Here is a 25,263-nt window from a genome sequence, read left to right as displayed (position 1 = left end):
AAGCCCCGAATCGTACCGCCAGGTCCTAAAACGGCCGCTTCCTCCGACTTCTTTCCTCTGCCGGAATTTCCTTTTGAATATTGTATGCGAGATGGTGATGTTTTGCTGATGCGAAATTCCCTCAGAATTTACCGCGGACAGCATTAATGCAAAGTGAACCTCGCACAATTTTTTTTAATTTTTCCAAAATTCACCACTCGCTCCTGGTACTTCAGATCCATATTTTGCGACTCTCGCTTTAATTAAATTTTAATAACTCCAAGTAAGTGACTCTCAGCTCCTCATTAATTACACAGCTCGACATAAATCTAGAATTCACCGAGTCGTTATGTGAAGATCGTCAAATATTTTTCAGCATGTAAATATTTCTTGAAGTGAAAACTTCTTTAGGCGCACTACATACATTTTATTCCCGGGTTGTGAATTAGTTTCACGCGACACGGTAAAATCGTTCGCAGCTCAGCGAAAATCGTTCGCAGCACGACACGGCAAGGTAAAATCTCGGGAGTCGAGATTTTTTGTAGAGCGGGCGGAAAACAATCAACTGTGCGTCACTTGTCATTTTTCAATTTTCAGTGTTCATTGTGTAATGGCTTAAAAAAGTAGGAAAGATTTTCCTAAAACCGTTCATATCTACAAAACTAAGCTACCTAAAAACGTGAACCAACCAGATTCTGACGAAGTGGATTTTTTGCTATACGGGTACATTTGTTTGAATTTCGATTTCGGTGTTAAAACACGTTTTCTGGATGAAGATGGACGTTTTTATCATATTAGCGCTGATCTCAATTATCCATTGCAGTATTTAGTGGCGTAGGGCTACTTTAGTGAAAAATCTCTCCAGTTTTTTTTTGGCAAAATGGTAGATAAAAAAGTTGTTCCTTTTGACGACGAGTTCTATTACCATTTAAAATTAATGCACCTATTTCTGTTACACCCTGTATAATATAGTTATATATCAACGAGACAGACACGACAAATATTGTAAATTTACAGATGGATGTAGGATTTAATACGTAATGCTTAATTATAAGGCTTCAACAATTCATCTAGTGGAAAAATTTGTGTAGCAAAATGTGAAGAGGAAAATGGACAAATTATCATAATACAGGGTATTGCTATGAAAACTTGTGTTCTGTTCAATATAATAAACCATCGTCAAGAAAATAAAACTGAAACATCGAAACCTAACCTCACAAATTTTGCCAGTCTGTTTACCTCTAAAAGCGGACGTATTGGCAGTGTATTGAGAAATACAGTTTTGATGTTTATAGGGGGCTATTCTGTATTGAGTACGTTAAAAGATCGGATATTAACAGGTCTTTAAATCTAGGAGACAAATTTGCTGTTCTGTAACTACAGAATAACGGAGACCGATAAAATGGTAAAATTTGATATGAATTGAGAATTGTTGATTGTGAACGAGCCCTAGCGCTTGCGCACTGAGCATTAAATTCATATTTGACGGTGTTAGTATTTAATATAAGTGAGGTTAAGGTAAACAAGATTGAATGCTGAGAAGATAGCAATAATTGTGGAAGGCAAGTATTTGGATTTATTTTTTTAATTTTTGCTCCCGATGTTGACCATCTAGTGCGGTGTGAACCTGAAGTGAAAATGTCTAAACTTGACAATGATGGTAAAGCAATGATCTCAATGTATTTATCAATATTAATAACGAAAATTAATATTTATAGTGGGAGAAACTAAAAACGTCTGTCTCATGCTGTGATCACGTCTGTTGAAAAGTGGGGTTATGTCCAGGTACAGATCAATCAATGTCAAAACCTCAAAATCACCTCATGTAATTCTCGATAGAAATGAAGAATGAAGGAAATGGTCATTTGTTAGTTAGAGAAATGCGAAAAATACTTGGGGATTACTAAACGTAATCAAACCTTTCAATTAATTGCATTGATTAATAGAAATATTTTCAGATAAAAACTAATTAGACAGCAAGAAACATGAAGTTCAGAAAAATGTTTTATAGGAGATGAAAAGGCAGAAGGGATGAAACTACAACACTAGCCAAAATATACAACAAAATTGCACAAATTGGGTTAACCGAACAATGAATTTATATACATCAAGAAAAAACATATTTGCAAACAGGGTTCACTACAGAATTCTTCCAAAGAGTTGTTCTTCCACCTTTGTAATGTAAATCGGCCTTGACATGAATACCTCACAAATTTTGCCAGAGTGTTTACCTCTAAAAGCGGACGTATTTACAGTTTCTATTGAAAAATGCAGATTTTTGATGATTATTTAAAAACACAATTGGATTTAAATAATATTAATTATTTATGCCTTGTTCATTATTCCTCCGAGTACTATAATCCATAATAACATAATTTATAGAATACATTATTACTTAAAATCAATAACGAGTGTCATAGAAGTTTTCACTTCTGTCGTGCGGTCTTAAGCACACACTCTTTTTTTCTTTCTTTATAATTTAAATCTTCGTCGGTGGCAAATAGGAGAACCGAATGATGTTTAATCTGTTGGTAGGGATGTAGCATTGTTGTACCATCTTGGTCTGATTCGCTTTTTATTTGACAGCGCGCTACAAAGAAAGAAGTCAATGGAGATTCGATATCTGCAGATTTAATATTCCTTTTCGGGATGTGTAAAATGCGAAATAGGCATTTCCTTGTCTCCGTATAAATAAAGGCATTGCGGCTTTTCGCTAAAAGTCCTTTAATCTCCTTTCTTGGCATGACATATCCATTGAGCACGGAGAAATTCATCGGAGCCCGGATTTGTCCCGGAACCGTGTACAGATTGGGAACGTGTGATTGGTACGAGCGGAGGGTACATTTTTCTGTTTGTTTAAGGGGCGGGATCGGCCCCGTCTCATCGTACAAACACATTATAGTTGTCGGGGGTGACTTATGCGCGACTCGGATGCAGCCATAACCTTATCTGGTACAAAAGCGAGAAGTCAACACTGAATTATTGAATCTACTTCCAGAAGACTAGGCGGATAAAGCTAAATCCCATGTGATTGATACTCTTATGATGTTTATTCAATACGCTCTCACGTACACTCTTTGTTGCCGGATGAAATTCATTTAGTTTTCCATCAGTCCCGCGAACGCACCATCCTCTCGACTATCATCCGTTCCCGTCTTAAATCTCGGGGCAAATCGGTATTACACGTAATAAAAATTTGAACCGGAACTCGGAACATTTTTAATTAAACTAAAACAGTTTTCTGAAAAGTTTTACGACCGGAAAAGTCGAACTTTCCGGGCTTATTGGAAGGGAGTGGATAAGTGAAAAAAACTGGTTGTACGTGTACGGCGCGATATCCTTTCATCGCATTAATAAACAGATACAGTCTGACCCTTTAAATCTTCCAACTAGAATTACTTTCGCGTTCAATGGACGTCTTGAAGCACTCTCAATGGAAAACTGGATGCATCTTCCATATCCGACTCTTTTTACGGAGATATCCGTAAATGTATTACGTACATACTGCTGCTTACCCGACTGAATAACAGACTCGAGAGATGAAAAGTTTCGCTCAAAATACTAATGGAGAGTGGCTTTCTAAAAGACGCGTTTATCACGATTTTTTAATACGAGACTGTTCAACTCCGACACAAGAATTAATAACCCCACGTTTTATGTACACAATTTTTCGCATATAAGATAAGTGTTAGAAGGGAAAATATTTTTTGTGCTTTTAAATATGATTGATTAATTAACAAACATTTATACGAAATGAAACCAAAGTCGATGGGCACAAAAAAGTAAATATATTGATGTGGAATATTGTCCCGGCGCATCCACCATTTTTGATAGTAGTGTCAAATCTGGGGATAAACCGATAAAAGTAAATTACAGGGAGTTCTGGGACGGGATATCTAGGGAAGAGAAAGGAAATCCATGGTGGACCCAGTGAGATCCAAAGGAGATACAGGGAGACCTAGAGGAGATACAGGAAGATCCAGGAGAGACCCAGAAAGATGGGAGAAGGTGTAGGGAAATCCGTGTTGGCCGAGCTAGGGAAGGTACAGGGAGATTCAGGATGAGAGATCTGGGGCGACTAAAGGAGAGACAGAGAGATTCAGGGGAGATGCAGAAAGATCTGGAGGAAATACAGGGTGGACCGGGTATGGGCGCAGAGAGCTGCCAGGAAATGTAGAAGGATATTTGTGGAGATACTTTAAGACAGGAAATTTTTGTCTTGAAAAGTTTTTGTTGATCAACACCTCCAGCAAAATGCTCCATTAAAGTAAAATTAATCCCGGCGCATCCACCATCATTGACGTTACCAGTATGTAGTAAATCATGAAGATAGTGCAAAGGAAAATGTTTAGATGGGATAAATTTAGGAGGAATTAATGATGTCAGACGTAACACAAAGTAAGACAATTTTATGAATAATGAGGTAACTTTTACGTGAAAAAAATTGGGAAAATGAATCTCTATGGGAGCGTAACAGAAGCAAAACAAAATTTTACTTTTTGAGACGGAAATAAAAACCTGTTGATCATAACGACTGCACAGGAGAAAATTCTTCAATAAAATAACAGTATCCCGGCGCATCCACCATTTTTATAACAAAGAGAAAATGCTTACGGTGGAAAATATGAGTGTTCGATTGTGATTGTTTGATTGAACGTTCCATGTTGGTAACTCCGTTTCTGCGTTCGGTTCCGAATCAACATAAAATAAACGCGATTTCACTAGCTACCTTTATCGGAATGCATTAAGAGAACAATAGTGTTTGTTTTGTGTTATTTTTAGCGAGTTTGTGGGCCTTTTCTCACCACTTCCTTTTAATCCAGCGTCGAGTTCGGCGTCGAATTAACGTCTGCAATTGAAGCGGCCTTAAACAACTTCCCTCCGAAAACAAAATCAAATAAAAATCTTCCCCTTTTATTAGTTATTTAAAGCTCGTAGCCGAAATAATTCGTCTCCTCCATCTTTTTCTCATTAATGCCGAAGGTCCTGTGGGTACTTTTTTATTTATTTTGCATTTCACTTCGGAAGTCGAAGACTAATGGAACAAACGCTCCCCATGGAGCATTCTCAATTACAGGATTTCATCCCTCGACGATTCCCGCTCTTTCTGGGTCCGCTCGGGTAATGGAATATTGCCATTCATTATCCGTGCCAAATTGGAAAATCATTGGCTGTATTATATTTTATTGTTTAGCAATCTTAGAGCAACTTTATCCGGTCAAATCTATCCGCACCATTTAATGCGGTGGTCCAATTGGCCGGAATGGAGCCGTACTTGCGAACAATCGACTAATTCCCATTTAGCTCCAGGTCATGTTCATCACGAGATATTCGATCTGGAGATATTAACTCCAGGGAGGTAGCGCCACACCGAGACAAGCTTTACGTGTCTCCCGACACGATATTTTTAGAGAGCTGCACCGGAGTGATAAACAGTTTCAATAGGATCCATTCCGGTTAAGAGTGAGTAAAGGGTAACGAATGTTCGAGGCGCTCCAACTCTATACGTGAGTTCTTTCCGACTTCTTAAATAACTTCCAAACCGAATTAGTTGAATTAGGGATTTTAATTTCAGCCCCGTCATTAATATAAACTCTCACGTTCGGAAACTCGTTCCCTTACCTGTTTATTGCATTGTCAAACGCACCCCAAACACATCTGCACAAGAAACGGACGCCTGCGAATTTAATTGGTGCAAAATGTGGGGCAATTCATCTTGAACACAATCTACGCTGTGTTCCTTCCGCATCAATACTTCAGTAATGCGAGCTCTGTTTGTACTTATTTAGTTGGCTTTGTTTTCATTAACCAACGTTTCTGTTAATTTACGCTGCCTCGTTAATTAAATATTGATTTACTCGAAAACTTTTCAATAGTGTATTTGAATTTCCTCCGCTCCCGACGATAGGACACTCGTGTAATATCTTCAATTTAACTTTTAAAAGGATTTTCCTTATATTTTATTCTGATTTACATTGTAGCGTAATGAGCTTCATGCTCCGGCTCACACCAGATACGGCCGGCACGCCGCCCCCGATAATTACAAAAATGCTTGCACGACACGTGCACTCCGGAATTAAATCTTCTTCGTTTTTTCACAATTATTCTTCACGAGATGCGAATTAAACTTTCAACTATAAAGTCATTAGGGTGAGCTTTAACGCGACATGCACAAGGAGAGAAGTTTTTACCGGAGAGGTTTTGCTTGTATTTTGAATTTCTCTACCTCAAAATAGAACAAAATGTTTCTCTCATGTCCAAAACCAATTATTTACGAGTTGTTGCGTTCAAAGAGGAAGAGATTGATTTTCAACATCTCTGAAACTATTAAAGCGCGAGCTATTTTTAGATTCTGCACTTTCAACGAGTTCGTGATGGTTTTGTTTCGATAAAATTTGATACTTAAAATAGTGAAGTGTCAAACTTATAGCGCCAAGGAAGGAAACTTTGGGAAGGTACTCAACAAATTTTCTGATCGTGTTAACTCTTAGTAAACAATTTTTACGTTAATACAATTAAGGAATTTGTGGGTTAAGGAATAGATTGAATATTAATCAATTAATTCGGGAGGTGAGTAGTGAAAAATAGTGATGTGTTTATTGGAAAATTCAGCAGGTAGATAAAAAGACAAAAAACACACAGCAAAGAAAAATGTTTTAATTAGCAACAACAAAAAATGTAAATTTGTTCAGCAATCACTTAAAAAAATCAGAATTGTATAAAAAAACATTCTGAGTGCTTATTAATGCCGTAATTCATGGAAATTATTGTTTATTATATTTTTTCAAAGCAAAAACAAAATTATGAAAATATTGGATGCGTCTTGATTTAATTTGAGAATCTGTGTGTTGTTTGAAGAACCATTTAATTTTTAATTGCTTATAACAGCTTCAAAGGTATACGCACTGGAAAATGAAAATCTAATAAAAATCCAAAAGCACTGAAAAATTGTGGATGCGTTAGAATTACTTAAGATTCGTTTTTAGACATCTAGGATGCTCAACAATTTTACTAATATTGAGTTAACAGAAAAATCGAAAATTTCTATCCGTTGTTCATATTGGGATTTTTTTTTTGAAGCAGATGGGCCGAAATATTTAAATTTAATACTATCTCCGCGAGTTCATTTAATTGTTAAATACTGAGTTTTAAAATGCCCTCGAATTAAGATTAACCAAAGAATAAAACCTCATAACTCAGCTTTAAAAAAAAAAGCAGCAAAAATGGTGGATGCGCCGGGTAAATTTTAAATGCAATTTTTGCAATGTTATATGAGAAACTTTTATAATTGTTTAAATATTATAAATATGTCTTACCATTAGTACCAACAAAAATGCGGTACCCTTTATTTATTGGCAATCTAGGGGAAAATAAATTTTAAAATGGTGGATGCGCCGGATTAAATTTCGCGCCACCTGTTGTCTTGGTTAAAAAATTATTTAACTCATGGAAATTAACGTTTGAACGCTTGCTCATATTATAATTACCAAGGAAGGGATTCTACGAATTTTTTTCAAAATAAAAATTCGCAAGTTGTACAGGGTGAGTGAAGTTTTACTGCCGGCACGATTAACCCTATTAAAAAATTAGTAAAAATTACGAAACTTTAGGGTTACATTCCCTTGATATAAGACTTCAAATGTGTGTAATCAATTTTTCCTTATCACTTAATTCAGAGTCATAAAATTAAAAAATCGATTTTGAGTAAAAAAATTTTTTTTTCCTACACGCTCATAATACACAATTAATTCAAAAAACACATTTATCAAATTCGCATCAAAAGATAATTATTCGTTTTTGAATTATTCCAATTTTAACATTAAGAGCGAAAAATTACCAAGATTTACAACTACAGTGTCATAAATAAATATCTCATTGTTGGGAAACATCTGTTGACCACTTTTCTAGTAATTCTTAAGTCCCTAAACAACCTATGTCAACTTCTTTTGTGTAACTGACCGCCCAATTTAATAATAAATCATAGCTAAATTTTGCACTTTAATATCAAATCCCATTTATTTCAAAAACCGGTGATGTTTTCATGATTTCAATGACACCAAATTTTTCCTGAATGTTTGAAAGAACTCTCATTGAAAAATTATGTAAATTAATGTAGCGATTATTGAATTAAAACAAAATCTTTACCTGTTTCATTAAAAATTTTGAAATTTTTACAGACTGTTCTACAGTGATACACAATCACTCCAGAATTTTTTGAGAATTTTCGCTCGGGCGGTAAAACTTCATTCACCCGGTATATGGCAACAGCAGTCTCAGAAATGTTTCATTTACATTAATTAAAATCCTTAACTAGCAAATTAAAATTGTTGTTATTCATTAAAGTTAATTACCTTTGTTAATTCCGACATTTAGATATTTAAGTCTGTTTTCCCTGCAGGAATAAACTTGTTAATTATAACGGAGAGCAGAGAGAGATTAGTGATTTTTTTTTAACTTTTATTTTGTTCTTATTTATTTACCTTGGTGTTACTTTAGTGATATACTGTAATGTAAAAAGTTATGCTTTATCCAACTTAGAACAGCAATATTAGAGTGGAACGTGCTCATATTTATTTTACAGAAATAAAATGTACAAAATAGAATCATAACACTTTTAGATATGCAGAGCTCTTTAATTCTGTTTTAAAATTTATCAAGAGTAACTTCCAGAACTCGGGTGTAACAGATTTTTTGTTATAATCGAATAAATTTGAAAATCTAGCTTTGTAAACTTATTTTTATTAGTTTTTGAGATGTTTAAAATTTTATAAGAACATAAAAACAGTTTCTTGTTGTAATTTTTTTACAAAAGCCATAATTTTCCGCAGACTTTGTTCGTCTTTGAAAAGCACATTTAGCCGTGTTCCAAAACTGCCTGGCAATTTTATGTTAATCGGTATATTTAGCTTAATTAAGACGAAGCAGTTCTAGCAGATGTGGCCGAAGGCTCGACATGAGCGGCCGCCTCGAGCCAAAATCCTTCCTCAAAGAGCTCCAATTAATCGAAAAAAACCGCGAAGCCAATCCGGCGCCCCATTTTCGTATCATAACTCCCATTTTAAAGTAAGATGGATCACTTGGAGGGATCCCCGAGGAGCGAAGACGGTCAAATCGGACACTCACAACACAACTGCATCTATCATAAATGTAATATTCCCGGATACCATTTTTAAGTAGTCGAGTGATTTATGATGACTAAGTAGGAAGCAAATGCTGAAATATTACAAGTGTGCATCACGAAAAGCCCGACGGCCGATTCGTCGTCCATTTGGTGCGTTATTTATGTGCGACGGGTTAGCTTTCGTTCGGTGATGGTATAAGGTACGGTTTTTTATTCGATTGTCTTTGCGATATCTATGCGACTCCTGTCTGCTCCTGGCACGATTGTTGCACGAACCTGCACGCTTTGTCACGTTTCGAGCTGTTGCTTCCGCCGGAATAAACGTTTTCCCGTAAAAGATTGTTTTAAAAATGTACCTCCATACCTATAAGGAGAGTTATTTGCATCGTCAAATTCCCTCGTTCCCCTTCAAGTAGCGAACCCGTCGCTCCAGGGAAACACTCACTCCACACAAACACGACAACCGCCTAAATTTACATCGCTTATCAATAGTTCCGAACAAAGTGATTCGACAAAATTTACTACACCTCAAGGATTCTTCTACCGTGCAAAAGGTCATCAAAGTTCCATGTTATTTTTGTTCATTTTGAAACATCTAATTGTTTTGGTCGTTCCGAAATCGCGCAATTTCTGTCAGTGTTGATCGAGGTTTGTGTGGTAAAAATGTGGTGTTTCATTCTGATTAAATTTTACAAGGCAAAGGAATTAGCGACGTAGCTCGGCACACCTTGTTAAGGTATGGAGTAACACGAACTACAACAAAGCAAATCGATAACAGCTACTGCATCAAAGAGCGTTCGTGCAGATGAATGTGTCATGAGTAAGGAACATTTTAGTAGGAATTACGTAATGAAAGCTCTTGCACCGGTCGTTGCAATGCGCATCCAGGCATTTATAGGGAAATTATGGGCCTCAAAACGGCCACTGTGAAAGCGTCAGAGTTTTATGGTCGTTTTATGGACCGAACGTCCTTTACATATTGGATGAATTGTGTGTCTTTCTTCGACGGCTTTCTCCTCAAGAACACACATTTTAATCGAGTTGAATCATTTTTTCGAATGTTCTTTCAGAAATATTTAAAAAGTTAGAATTTACCGAATTTAAAAATGGTGGAGGCGCCGGAAAAGATTTTAATCAAAATTACACTAGCTCTGCGATTCGGAGCGATAGATGATATTTAAAAACTGTGTTTTAGAGAGTTTGCAGTAGCGAATCCAATACAGCGATGTTCACGTTTCCGTTTCTGACACTAACAGTAAAAATTGCATAATTGGGTTTCATAAATGGCGGATGCGCTGCGAAAATTTTAAACTTAATTTTGCAATTTTTCCGTTGTTTGGAGCACTAAACTAGATTTAGTTACTGTCCGTATTCGACAAACACTTTTTTTGAAACTGCTGACATTCAGGATTAAATATTATCTTTGAGTTCTTCGTTGCTGATAAATTGCAAATAAAAAAATATTTCAATCAGGTTTAGTTTTTAAGAGACACTTTTTAAACGATCTTGGTTGAGCAGTTATTAAATTTTCTTTTGCAGTGAGAAGGGCTACAGCTTATCAAAAATCTTAATTATTACAGTTTCTTAAACGAAATAATAAAAATTATATTCTGTAGATTTTTTGCAAGCTCTCATACTAAGAATTGTAACGTAACAATTTTGTGAAAAAGTGGTGGACACATCAAGAAAATGTAAGATAAATAAGATAAAGAATAGTGTTCTGTATAGATAAAAGAAAATATCAATTCTCTATTTGTAATGATAACTGAAAAATATTAATTTAGAATAAGATGGATGCGCCGAAAAAATTTCAGATTTAATTTTGCGATATCTCTGTTAATTCAAGTCATGTAATTTTTAAAAATTGTATTTTAAAGATGGTTGCGTATGAGAACCAACAAAGAAAACCGCATAGTTCCATGTTTTTCACATATTGAATAAAAATAAAAATTTCAAAATAAAAAAAAAAGGTGGATGCGCCGGGAAAATTTTTAATTTTATATTCGCGTTGTTTCAAAAATTACATAGCTCCTAAAAATGTATTATTAGAGAATTCTTCATACTAATGTTACTAAGGAAAAAGTTTAAATTTACTTTTGAAATTTTTTTATTGTCATACAATACTCCAAAATGGCATATCAAAAACTTTTGGATGCATAGAGAGAATACATGGTAAATGGGGTAAATAATAGTGTTTCATATACAATTCTCTATTTATTGATTTGAATTTGATTTTTTAAATATAATTTGCAAAAGTGGTGGATGCGCCAGGAGATTTTAAATTTAATTTTACGGTATCTCTGTTAATTCAAACGCCATTTAATTTTTAAAAACCGTGTTTTCAAGACGTTTCCGTAGAAAACCAACAAAGAAAACTTCATCTCTCTGTTTGTTACACCGAATAAAATTTAGATTTTTAAATAATCAAAAATGGCCTGGCCTGGAAAATTTTAAATTTAATTTTACGACAGACGTGTAGTTTTATAAGAATTATCCAAGTCATAAATGTTTCATTTAAGGATTTTCTCGAAGGTAAAATAACAAGACCTAATTTTTTTACCGGATAAATTTTTCAATTTTACGAAAACTTTTTGCTTCGACAATTTTACGAGTTGAATATTGGGCATTTTTATGCTGGTTAGACCCGAGAGCTTTAGCTCGAGGGTTTAACCTTTAAATAAAAATGCCGAAATTCAACGAGTAAACTTGTTTAAAGCAAAAATGTTTAAGAGGAAATTGGGAAATTTATCACATATTATATCCCAAGTGCAAAATTTTTTATCGGAAATTTTTTTGCTAATGAACGAAAACATCCATAAATGAGGTCAGAAGACCAATTATTATCAAATAAGAGCACGAAACGAAGTCGAAGTGAATAGAATGAACACAAACGCATTATTTCCAATCCTTTTTATTCAAAATAATAAAAAAAAAATCAAGTGCCGACATTTTTTATCAGATTATTGCACAGTGTGCATTTTAGAGAAATTTTATCGGGTTATTTTTTGTTTTCTCGTTTTGATTGGTTAATATTTGTCACGCAATTGATTGCTAGACACATGAAGGAAATAATGAGATATAAAAAATTAGGTCGTGTTATTTTTGGCAAGATCAATTCCAGAATACAAACTTTAACGTTAATTATTTATTTATAAATCTTACAGTTATTAAAAACAATTTGAAAATCTTACAGGAGTAGCATGCAATTTTAATAATTTTTGACAGATGGCAGAGTAGCAGGACGTTTTAACCGCGATAAACATTTTTGATTGGATAAAAGCAAGCCCTCTGATTGGCTGAACACGTATATGGGAATTAATCCAATTAAAACTTACAAGGAAAACATTCAAATTAAAAAAGAATCGAAAACATTCTTGGTTTATGTAAATTTTACTTCGTCATTAAGCATTTCTGTCCTGTGACTGTTGTTATCATAATTCATAAAAATTCTTGTAATTTATAATTTCATTATGATAATGACGAAAATCGTATTTCATTGGTTTCTATTATTATCAAACTGTAAGATATTACAGAACTTTACATCGAAACGTGTTAAAATGAAACCAAGGTAAAGAATGATATTTCATAAATAAAACAAAAAATTGTTTTCTATTCGTTAAAAATATTTTTTTGTTTATTTGTAAACATACTTTGTAAGAACGGTGGATGCTTCAAAAAAGTTTCAGATTTATTTTTGGAACATTTTTTAAAATTTCTATAAACCAACAACGAAAACATAAATCTCTGTCTGTTGGACACACTGAAAATAGTAAAAATGTGAGAGCATCCGAGATTTATATTAAATTGGTACTCCATGAAACTTTGAATAAATTGAATAATAGAATGTATTTCAACTGGAAACTTGTAATACTCTCCGAGTACGTCCCTGCGTTGTTGTGTTCAATTTATGATTTACACAACTCTTTAACTTCCAACTGCAATAACACTTGAGAAGTTATAGCCCTCGCTACAATACTGCAGATCGAGTCTCATTACACCCTTCCGGTCGATTCTTGTCAATTACCCCGTCCGTGAAACCCCCATCACGAGTCGAACATATTCAGTATTCGGTCCGACGTTGTGAAAAGCGGCTAATTGCACTTCGCATGGTATTAGCTTCGCTTAAATATTCTTTTCAGCGCTTTTGGTATCGTTCCAAGTGGCTTAATGCCACAGACGTTATATCCGGCGCATTGATTTCGAGTCATAATCGGTGTGGTAGAAGACTGCAGGTATCTGCATACAAATCGTCCGGGTCGAAATGATAAAACGCGACACAAGGAAAACCGCAGGGGGTGTCATTAAGCCCCCACGTAATTACCGGGACGAAGAGACCAGCAGAAATAGATAACTTCTGTGGGCGGAATTACGAATTTCATAATTCATTTGACTACATTTTGACCACACACAGGCTATTACCACGGTCTAAATTAGTTTACGCGTTTACAGGGGCGGTTTCCGCGTCCGAATGTAATTTATTATTTTCCACCAGCAATTATTGCATAAACATCGATCCTAACTGAGTTTGTAACGACGAGATTAAGCCGTCAACAAGGACCCTTTCGGTTTCAATTCTTGTGTTAAATCCCCTCCGGACGTCGACGCCTTAATGAAAAAATGTAGTTTCCAACTTTTTACGTGTAAAATATGTACCTGCAGAATTTTAATTAAGATAATAAAGTGAATTACGTAGTCCTTTATTATGGGATAGCCATTTCAGCGTTTCGCAGCTCGGTTAAAGACTATATAAATTTATTTTGCCTAGCCCTATCTGTAATTTTTTTCCTTTGGGGTGGCTTAATGAGATCTGAAAAGAGCTTGTTAAAAGCTTTGTTGATTTATTTCGAGTCGGCAAGGTCAAAGACTTGCACGCTTTAAAGCCGGACGACGCCAGATACGATCTTGATCTTTCCACTCAAATTTTATTTACATTTTACATAAACACAGCGAAAAAGTGCACTTGTTGCGCAAGATTCGATCGAAAATTTTTCTCTAAATCTCGATTGTATTTGGCCGAAGGTATTTATAGCCAAATCAACAAGCCTTTAATAGAAGATGTATATTTAGCCCCACGATATAATCGCATCGATTTGTTAGGTGGAACGCTAATGGAAACTATAAAACAAGCGAAACAACTTTTCCGCCAGAATGGATTTTTCTTCATTATGACCCTATATGGTACAAAACTGATTTCGGGGGGTTAGATGGGACGAAAAGCCGTATCAGGTATAACCAACAACTGTGCTACGTGACATTATTCCCTACATCAAAACTCCTGCTCCCACATCCTTTGAGCGGCGTCCTTGCGGGATTATCCTTGTTTCGTTTATTCCCAAACTTAAAACATCTTACTTATGCTAATAAGGCACCGCAAAGTGTTTCAAAGTGTGCTTAAAAAATCTTCATCGAACCGGAATTTTAATCTCAATTAAAGAACTTCCAGAATCACTCCAGTCCTAATTATTGTCAAAGAAGAGATTTATTATTTATAACTACTTGTAGTGATATTTTAAACGAGGTTTTGCCTGCGGCTTTGCTCGTGTACATTGAGGACACGACATTATTCTCAAGATGAATTTTTATTTGAAAGTTTTCCAAACCACTGAGGCGTTGTGAAAGAAAAACCACAGTACAGTACAGTAAATTTAAACAAATTTAGAAGAAGAAATAAAAAGGAAGAGGATGGCATACAAACTTAGACGATAAAGAAATTAAAACAAGATAAAGAAATAAGAATAAAAGTTACTTGTGATATTTAGGATCGAAACGAAAATACAAGAAGTGAAGTGCAACGACCGCAGCGCCGTACTTAAATTAAAATTGACGAAAGAGAGGCGAACTCACTACAGAGCAATATACAGAATCAGGAATTTTCTCTTTTTAAAATACTTTATTTGAAGAAAATCCATTCCTTAGTTTTTGAGTTAAGTGGATTCAAACAGAAAAACAAATAAAGAAAAAATTAAAATTTACCAAAACACTGAACATTATTCTTCTCTTTATTTCTTCAGGGCAAATTGCAAATAATATAGAAATAAATAAATAAAGAAAATATTTCAATTGACATCACTTTTAAAGATATTGACTGTGGAATCTTTTTTGGTAACGACACCCCAGAGTAGTATACAGGGTGTCCCAGAACTGGTGAATCAGATTTAAAGGGCATATTCCTTAGTCGTAATGGAAGTGAAAAACCTTAAGAAAAATATTCAGGGTGTAATTACTTCTTAGTTATGAATTTTTCAAATTAAGAAATAGTGTTCGAGCAGTTTTCACCAGAAAACCGAGTTCTTTCCTTCAGTTACTAAGTAACGTGTAATACGCATGAATAATAAAAATTACAACTAGAATTATGTTGCTAAGCAATTTAAAGTGTTCGTTGAATTTACCTGAAATTGAACAACGATTGGTCAACTTTAATTGTTTATTACAAAAAATCTACTGCAATCTGACAATTTTTTAACGCTATTGCTTTTATTTATCACCAAGGAAAACGCACTTTAAGTTTGATCCGCGAGTTCTGGGACACCTGTATATCTATGTACGTTAAAAAGTGGTGGCTACATCCAGAAATTAACCATCTAAAGCATAAACAGTGTTTTGTATACATAGAAAATGTCGATTATTTAGGTGGTGAAAATTTAAAAAAAGTTTGCAAAAATGGTGGATGCGCTGAAAAAATTTAAGATTTTTGCGAAATCTCTGTTAATTGAAAAATTATTTCATTTGTGTAAATTGGGTTTTAAAGATGTGTCCTTACGGAAAATTAACTGCATCTCTGGATTTGTTTCAGACTAAATGAGAATTAAAAAATGAAATATGTAATTAAATGGTGGATGCGCCGGGAAAATTTTAAATTAAAATTTTCAACGTCTGTGTTGTTGAAAAATTATCTCAGTTATATAATGTTAGTTTTATAGATTTCCTTGAACTAAAATTGCTAGGAAAATGTTCAAATTGAAAGCAAGAAAATTTTTGTTTGAGTAGTCATTTATAAAATTTCGTGCTATGTTTAAATACCTATTGGATTTGGCTTTTGTTCTCATAGTACATGAAAATTCTTTTACGTTGTAGCTTCATTAAAAAGGACTATTAAAATAGCACTTTCCCGCCTTCAGTTTCTATTATCGCACTACGAAGAGCTCTAATACGGTACATCAAAGAGTGTTAGAGAAAATTTAAGAGAAATATGGAGTATATTGTTTCATATAAAGCGAAGAGACTGTCAGGTTTCTATTTATGATAAAATATAACTTTTCATTTTCTAAGTACAATTTGCAAGAATGGTGGATGCGCCAAGAAAATTTTAGATTTAATTATACGATATCTCTGTTAATTCAAACGCGCTTTAATTTTAAAAACTAGGTTTCAAAGACGTTTCCCTATGAAAATCAACAAATGAAACCGCATAGCTTTATCTGTTCATCCCACGGAATAAAAATTAAAGCAATAAAAATGGTGGATGCGCTGGGAAAATTTTAAATTAATTCCACGACATCTGTGTCGTTTAGAAAATTATCTATCTTATAAATATTTATTTTTTTTGCAATCGTACTGTAATGAGCACTTTACTTTAATAATTTTCCACCTGGAAAGTTCCATTTTACCGGACTAGTCCGCTGGGTGTGTTTTTACCGGACTAGTCCTGTAGAACAAGAAATTTTTTTATGATATACATTAAGTGTACAATTATATGCCGTTATGAATGAGTCGCTTCTTCTAGGTGAACGAGTTTCCCGCTTCCGGACGTAGTAGTATTCTCTTTCTGGTTCTGTATTTTTTTCCCGATGTTAATTTTATTCTGAATGGAATTTTATATTTTCTGCCACTGATGTAGACTTCCATCCTCCGATGTACACTAGCACTACTTCTTCAGTTATCTGTTTCACTTTTTTCCTGTTACATCATGCTTCAAATTCCCGGAAAACTTTTTCATACCTTTCCCGCGACACAGAAGGTAGCAAATTGTCACAATCGCTCTAGAGGCCTCGTTAATGTTATTTTTACTGTCAAAATTACTATCATCACTCATTTTCAATCCGAAATTCACGAAAAATTGCAAACACGAACGTTGTTTTTACAAATTGAAAAATGTTTGTTGACTGGTTGCTAAGGTAATACACGGGCAATATTATTACTTCAAAGCCACCGCAGTTTTAAAATGATACATTCTTTACATAAAAGTGAAAAATTCACGATTGCAAAAAAAAAGTTGTACGCACCACGTCCGGAAAGTGCTTTTACTGGTCTCGTAAGCTACCAGGACTCGTCTAGGACTCGTCCTGGTATTTGCTTACTCATCCAGTAAAATCTAACTTTCCGGACTTGTCACGTAAATAACTATTTTACGGTTTTCTCTAGTCAAAATAATAAAGGCCACATTTATATTTAAAAAAAAATGTATCCTGTAAATAATAAACAAAATGTAATCGAAAATAGAGAGAGTAACGATGTTCCGCTCACATATTTTTTGACGTCACCGATTTCCAACTATTTGGATAAGACAGTTAAGAAGCAATCAGTGAAGGAACATGCTTGCAGAAAGTGGAAAGTATTTCACGGGGCCGAACCGTCAACGGGTGTCGTTTACACAGACAATGGTAAATTGTGGGTGCTACGCTTTCATCAGTGCCATAGATAGGAACTATCTGATCGAACGTTGGAATAAAAGATATCGCAACATTTCACTACTGCGCACTACTAATGAGGTCGATCCGGAATTCCGGATTCTCTCAAAAACTAGCCCGGCTAAAATCGAGCCGTTATAATTGCACTCGAGCTGCTTAACCGCTTCTAACACTCGTAAACAAGGATTGCAGTATAAATTTTTATTAACGCGTAACACCTGAACAAAGCTCGCTCCGATATTTAAGTCCAGAGCTTTTATTAAATTTTTTACGGTTCCGATAGTTGTTCGTACGATTGAAATGTGTTATCATCCTCCGGTGGAACAGTTCGTGAAGTTCGGAATTTGCGGAATCGAAACCATCGCTAACAAGTCTCTGGGAGTGCATGGCTCGCGAGAACAATTTGTATCTGTTATATTCTGACCCAAGTGGTTTGTCGACCGGAAATCACGGTCTCCTCCCGGTCAAGACCCTTTACCACTGCAGATTTTAATTAGAGGGACTCACCTGAAGGTGAGGATCGTGAGGGGTCTGTACGACTTGTGGCTAGCTAGATCCGCCATCGGGGTGCCCCAGAAGTCGTTTTTGAAGGAGTGGCTGAAGGGGTTGAGCGCCAGGACGTCCTTGTTGAGAGTGACCGCGGGGATGTCGTCGTGCACGAAATCCCCGTTGAGGCCGTTGAGGTAGCACGCCACGGCGACGGTGCCCACCAGGCTGTACATCGGCCACGAGCTGGGTCCTTTCTTCCCCTCGGTTGGAGCGCCCGGCGTGGGGGCGGCGCCTCCTCGCCGCTTCATATCGCCGCAATCTCGGTCACTGTCTTTATTACGTGAATGAATGTTTATTCGTGGCGGTTATGAGGACCACGCCGCAGATACATTACTTCTGGTTTCACTTTCGCGGCCCGATTAAATCACAGCGGTCCCGTAAATTTTTACATCACGAGGTGGAATCTTGGGGCGCTGCAATCTCAGCCTGACGTCATAAAATCAAGCATAACCTCCTGTACGAGGCGATAAATCCTAGTCCATTTAACAATAATGGAACATTTGGCCACAATTGATCACGGCATGGCACTCGGTGCTTAGTTTTATGCGGCCATTTATCTGCGACTGTTCATTGTTTAAGAAGATTATCTGGACCGCTGTAGCTGGGAGTGTATTGGAAGCTGCCGCTGTCCGATCCTGAAACAAATCAATAATATCAATAAGTCTGCGATTACATCCGAGACAGCACGTCCTCCTTTATTATGAAAGCTCCGGGCTGTTTCCACATTAGGGGAACTGGCGGGACGCGCCCGGAGCTTTTGTCTACGTCACACCAAAATTACTGCACTATTTAGATAGTGGCACTGGCACGCCATTCAGATTTAATATCTCGAGCTTTAAGCACCACTTGGTTTTTTGATGGCCGTCGAGGATCCCGACTACACAAAGTCGTTATAAATTTAATATTGCGCTCTAAGTTTTCATGGTGTATTTAAATAATGCAGATCGGGACCGGACTGGGCAAATAAAACCACATAATTAACTACAATGGACGCTCTATTTGACCCACATTAGACGGATTTCAACGAATGTGGCGGTGGCGACATTTTTATTTTTGTGGTAATGGCGCCACGAGGTCTAAATGTTTTATTGATGGCAGCAATTTTTTTCGACAACAGAAAATATCAAATTTTCAAAAGAAGAAAGAACAAAGGATTCGTTGACAGGATATTTTTGTAATTAATACCGAACCAATATGTTGGTAATGAAAATGAAGGCCCCGGGGCGCGTCACCACATTTTTCGAGTCAAATTTAATCTGCGGTGTGACAACAGCAATGACGAGATCATCGTGCACATTTGCGAGTCTTGTGCAAAAATGTAACAAAATGAATACCTCCTTTCACGCCGTCCGTCCATTGTTCGTGCATAAGTAGATTTATAATCCTTTTGTGTTTAAAAAAAAAAAAAAGTTGGCACACCTGGTCGCGCGGGTGTAAAGCGCCGCCCCCAATAGTGAAACAAGCAAAACGAAAAGTGGTGCGTTCGTCTGCCTTAACCCCGTTCGCTTTGTGAAATTGCAATCGGGCATGCTCAGCACATTAGAGCCTCGTATGTTCTCAGTCAAGCCAAAATACGAACATTGTTACGAGGATCGTTGTAAATTACGTTCCACCGCATACGAGTCCGTTCATGATTTAGAATAGATCGTGGAAATTTAGCCATGCTGAAAATTCAGGAGGCAAGAAACTATTGATAAAAGGGTGGGGCGTGTCCATCCCAAATTAGGGCATAAAACGCCTTTTATGTAAAGGACAATGTAATTACTCATTCGTAATCAAAATGGTAATGAGAGGTTGAACTCTATTTACCTTGGCGATTGTGCGGCGTACGAATAGCGTGATTTTCTCTAAATGTTCCATGCATTTATTAAATTGAAAATCTCGCGACACCACCACGTCCTACAAGGGAAAAGATGCAAATCGGTCACGGAATACCGAACCAGCTATCGTTGTTGTTTATTCGTTTGTTTATTACTTTGTTGAACAGCAGGGTGGGGGAAATAAGATATTCTAATAGATGAAATTAAAAAAAAAATTGCTGTATAAATTTTGTTCAAAAAATTTGTTCGCATTTAGCTAGAATGTTTCCATTTGCAATAAAAGTAGTTTCTTGGAAATGCATTTTATATAGGCACAATCGTATTTTATTATGCAAGAGAAAAGGATAAATCCAAGTTCTGCAGAGTTACCGGATTTCAGATCGCAGTATTGATTTAAAATATTTTCTGGTTTCTCCACTATTTTGGCACAAAAATGTTTGATGCTGTTGTTAAAGATAGATATGTGAGATTTTGTTCATGTAATTTTAGAGGAAAAATGCCATAAAACACAGTTTATAAATCTTATTTACTTTACCAAAAAGCAGAAAAACAGAAATATTTTTTAAATTGCCCGGCGCCTCCACCATTTCTGCAATATTAAAAAATTTAATTTAATGCTCAATATTAGAGATGGGCACATACGGTTCTCTTTATTGAATTCTAGAGTAAAAACACGATAAAACACAATATGCGGATCTTAAATATTTTACCAAATACCAAAAGGACATTAACAGTTGTTCAAAATAGATGCCACAGTCTCCACCATTTTTGTGATTATTAATTTATTTTTAAAATACTGTCGATGATAGAAGCATGTTGCTTTTTTAATTGGAGATAAATAACTGTAATAGTAAAATTGTCCTTCAATATTTATTGCTCTCTGACCAACGTGGATTAATTTTAAAAAAAATTATAGAAACTGACAAATCAAAGTAAATGTTTCCTTAGAAAATATTATTGCGAAAAAGATTGATGTACAGTCAGTAAAAGAATAATTCAAAATTCACGGATATTTAATCAAAATATGTCCGGGTGCTTCCACTATTTTTTCAAATACATTTTTTTCCATTATTGTTAAAGATAGGATTATACGGTTTTCTTCGTTGGATTCTAAATTATAAATGCTATAAAACACAGTTTGTCAATCTTATTTACCTTAGCAAATAGCAGAGAAATAAAAATATTTATGCCAAAATTTTCCCGGCGCCTCCACCATTTGTGTACTATTAAACCAATTAAATTTATGCGCTCTAAATTAGAGATGGAAACATCCGGTTCTTTTTAATGTATTCTAGATTGCAGACACCATAAAATACAATTTACAGATCTTAATTATTATCTTATCAAATAGCAGAAATACAGTAATATTTTGTTCAAAATATTTCCCGTCTAATTGGACCGTTTGGCAGAAAGAACATAAGAAAAAATTAAATTCCTAATGTGTATAAAGTAAGTTTCTACACCTTTTTCATTCCTCGTTAGACAAGTTTTTCCTTTGAAATATTTTTTTTCTTGGGAGACAAACTCTATTTTATTATTAAAGAGAAACGGTTTGGTACAGAGTCAATAAAAGAATAATTCAATGTTCCCTAAAGTTACCGGATAGCACATATCAATATTTATTCAAAACTTTTCCAGACTCCTTCATAATTTTTGCAAAATAAAATGTTTTAATATTAGCATTAGAGATAGAAATTTGCGGTTTTCTTCATTGGATTCTAGATAGCAAATGCTATAAAATGCAGTTTCTGGATTTAATTTATCCTGCCAATATTCATTTTAACTAAGAAGCAAAACAATGACAACGTGAGAATGTTATAATGGTATAATAGTTTCCTTCATCACCACCATTCTTGCAATCGACACGTTCAAAATAAATTGTTCGTTGTATTTGATTATTGAAGAGAAGAGGATCGATATTCCCCCAATAAGAGGATAATTCAAAGTTCCATAAAGTTTTTGTGGAGAGCTTAAAGTTGAATATATGGAAGTTGTGGAGTAGCGCACGAGCGATATATTTAAAAATAGTTGGGGAAAATTCTAGCAAGAATCTAATAAACCAAACAATTTACGTGTTCGTCTAATCGATTTTATTTTTACTGTGTAGTTTTTATCAGAACGTGTGTTGGTAAAATTCTGTGGTGAATTTTATTTGTTGTAGTGTTGTTTATGGTTTGGTTTCGGAAGCGTGAGGGTGGACAGCCGATTCCTGAAAAGGGGTCCTTCCCACCCCCTCGCTAGTTAAAAATGCAGTCGTCGGCGTGCGAGGTACGTTCGCTTAAAAACAGGAAGCGGATCGTTAGCCGTCGTCATTTATCACGTCGTGCAGGATCCGCCAAAAAAGGAGAAACGAAGATACATAAATGTTGATGAAGAAACAAAATAAACAATGACAGGGACATTTCTTTCCCGTTCGGCGGACATATGTTCGGCACGCAAAAACGCCGCATCACGTATACGAGTACATTTCTGGAGTAGGTTGAACTCAATTACCACGAGTTCGCCTCTGCCTTAGTTATACGTCTTTGTATTCCGGCGGAATCTCGGCAATATGAGCAAAACTGCGGTGACACGTCGGAGACCGCGAGGGGAATCACACATTAATAACTTGGCCATGGCATCGATGTCGCTTTCACGGAACGCATCTGGGTTTTATTGTTATTAATGGAAGTTTTTAATCGCCGCCGCCGGCACTTCCCACATGTCTCTCGTAATTACGACCGTCACTGTATATTTTAATAACAAAAGGACGAGGACAAAGGACGCGCTGATACCGCGCGATACGTTCGCATTAGACGATTGTTCGGATGCAGCGCATTTTTATGGAGTGCGGGAAGTTTCTTAATTAAACTTAAGCGGACCGTCGAGGGGGTGCACCGTCACCGCGGATTTCGCAACCGGGGGCCGAATAACATATCGTTTATGAGCCAGAACAAAGGCGGAATGCGAAGCGACAAAAAATGCAAATGACGAGATCTAGGCGGGAAGGGTTGTTAAGACGAGATCGAGGAACTTGTTATTGGGGGTTATGTCTCCGTCGACGACGATGATGCGGCATTCAGGCCGCGTTACTACGTTGTTACGGATATTACAATCAACAGATGACAAATGCTGCACGGCTGATGCTTCCCATATGGAATTGTATCTCGATCTCAAATTTTATAACGATCAAAAAATATTTCTATAGCACGGTTCTTGTCAAAGAATGGATATCGCAAATTCAAGTTTTACATTTTATCTACCGCACTAAATAATTGAGAAATATTTCCCACAGTCTCCACCATTTTGTGTTTGAGATAGAAAGATACATTTTTCTTTATTTAATTCACTATAGCTATAAAAGACAGTTTCTAGACATGATGTGTCTTGGCAGATAGCTTAGATAAAATAATATTTACAACACCACTTTCCCAATAAAAATATTTAATTTTTATGGTTAGTGTTAGACACAGGAACGTGTCGTTTTCTTTGTTTATTTTACGAGAAGAGATGCTATAAAAGACAGTTTTTAGAAGATATATGTCTTGTCAGATGCCATAACATTTATTAAAAATATTTTCCGGGGCTTAACAATTTTTATTACTTAAATATTTAATTTTCATGATCAGTGTTTGAGAAATATGCGGTTTCATTCATTCAATTTACGATAACAAAAGCTATAAATGACATATTTTAGGAGTTACGTATTGTTTATTTAATTCACGATAACAATTATTATTATCATGTCAAACAGCTGAGATACAGGTGTCCCAGAGTTGCGAAAAAGCTCCATAACTTGTTTGTTATTAAAGATATCACCTTTTACCTTTTTCTAGATGATAGCTGCGCTTCTACTGCACAGAAAATATTGCGGTATATATACAGTGTGTCTCAATATTATAAAAACACTAAAGTTATGTTTTCTTAAACGGAACCTACCCAGTTTGATTTTATTTTTGAATTCTACGCTAAATTATGAATCAAATTTATACAGGTCGTTTTTATTTATCTGCCATCGTTTTTGATCAGTGGCGCTGTTTTTACCAGAATTTCGAATGCAGGGGTTTCTTCGAAAATTCGTACCTTCCAAATCGTTGCAGATAAATTAAAACGATTGACGCTGTTTGATTTCTGAATGTTTGCCGCATCTGCTGAGTATTTACTCAACAACCTGCTCAGTCGCATATGCCTACTGCGATTTTTTTAAACATAACGAAATAAAAATGTCCAAAACTAATTTTTTTCAAATGGCACCCCGTATTTATTATGCACTGGTCGAAAGCTTTTTTGACAAGCTTTTGAATAATATAAGGTTTATATAGTCAAATCTGCAAATCTAGGGTGCTATCCTTAAATCGCTAAATTTGGTGCAATTTTTCCGTTAAAAAGACAATACAAAAATCTATAAGGCCTAACAAAAGATAATCACAGAATATGGTCACTCCATAAAGATGAATCAACCAACAAAACAGTGGTTAACAATTAAACATTTAATTATTTTAGTGATTTTTAGTGATTTTAAGATAGCACCTTAGATTTTCACATTCGACTGTACAACCAGTGTAATAATAAATGCGCGCTGTCATTTGAAAAAAAATGAGTTTTTGACATTTTTAGTTTGTTATATTTAAAAAATCGCAGTAGGCATGTGCGACTAAGCACGTTATTCAGTAAACACTTAACAGATGCGGCAAACATTCAGGAATCAAACAGCGTCAATTATTTTAATTTATGTGCAACGATTTGGAAGGTACGAATTTTCGAAGGGACCCCTGCAATTGGGAATTCTGGTAAAAAAATGTGCCACTGGTCAAAAACGATGGCAGATAAGTAAAAACGACATGTGTAGATTTTATCACAATTTAGCATAGAAACCAAAAATGAAATCAAACTGGGTAGGTTCCATTTAAAAAAACGCTACTTTAGTGTTAATATTGGGACAGCCTGTATGTATTTATACCGCAATTTTTTCCGAATATGAAGTAGAAGCCTAGCTATCATCTAGAAAAAGAAAAAAGTTGATATCTTTGATAACAAGCAACTCTGGGACACCTGGATGTAAGTATGTGAAAATATATTGAAAATATTTCCCGGCGCCTCCACCATTTTTGCAATATAAATTATAACAAGTGTTCAATTGAAATGTTCATCAAGTTGGCTTTGACTTTAATTTTTAAAAGACAACAAC

At 35.5% G+C, this 25,263-nt stretch overlaps 1 protein-coding gene across 1 annotated transcript in view; it reads right to left on the bottom strand.

The window, feature by feature from the left end:
- Positions 1-25,263, bottom strand: part of LOC138134879 (protein O-mannosyl-transferase TMTC1-like) — a 185,196-nt gene that overhangs the window by 80,657 nt on the left and 79,276 nt on the right. The window contains exon 2 of the mRNA XM_069053460.1: positions 18,235-18,911. Within this exon, the coding sequence (XP_068909561.1) occupies positions 18,235-18,524 (290 nt within the window). The 5' untranslated portion in view covers positions 18,525-18,911. The remainder of the gene's footprint in view (positions 1-18,234; positions 18,912-25,263) is intronic.

Source organism: Tenebrio molitor, chromosome 7 (genome assembly GCF_963966145.1).
Source record: "Tenebrio molitor chromosome 7, icTenMoli1.1, whole genome shotgun sequence".
Taxonomy (NCBI): domain Eukaryota; kingdom Metazoa; phylum Arthropoda; class Insecta; order Coleoptera; family Tenebrionidae; genus Tenebrio; species Tenebrio molitor.
The sequence above is the reverse complement of the archived record's forward strand: the minus strand, read 5'-3'. Positions and strand labels throughout refer to the sequence as shown.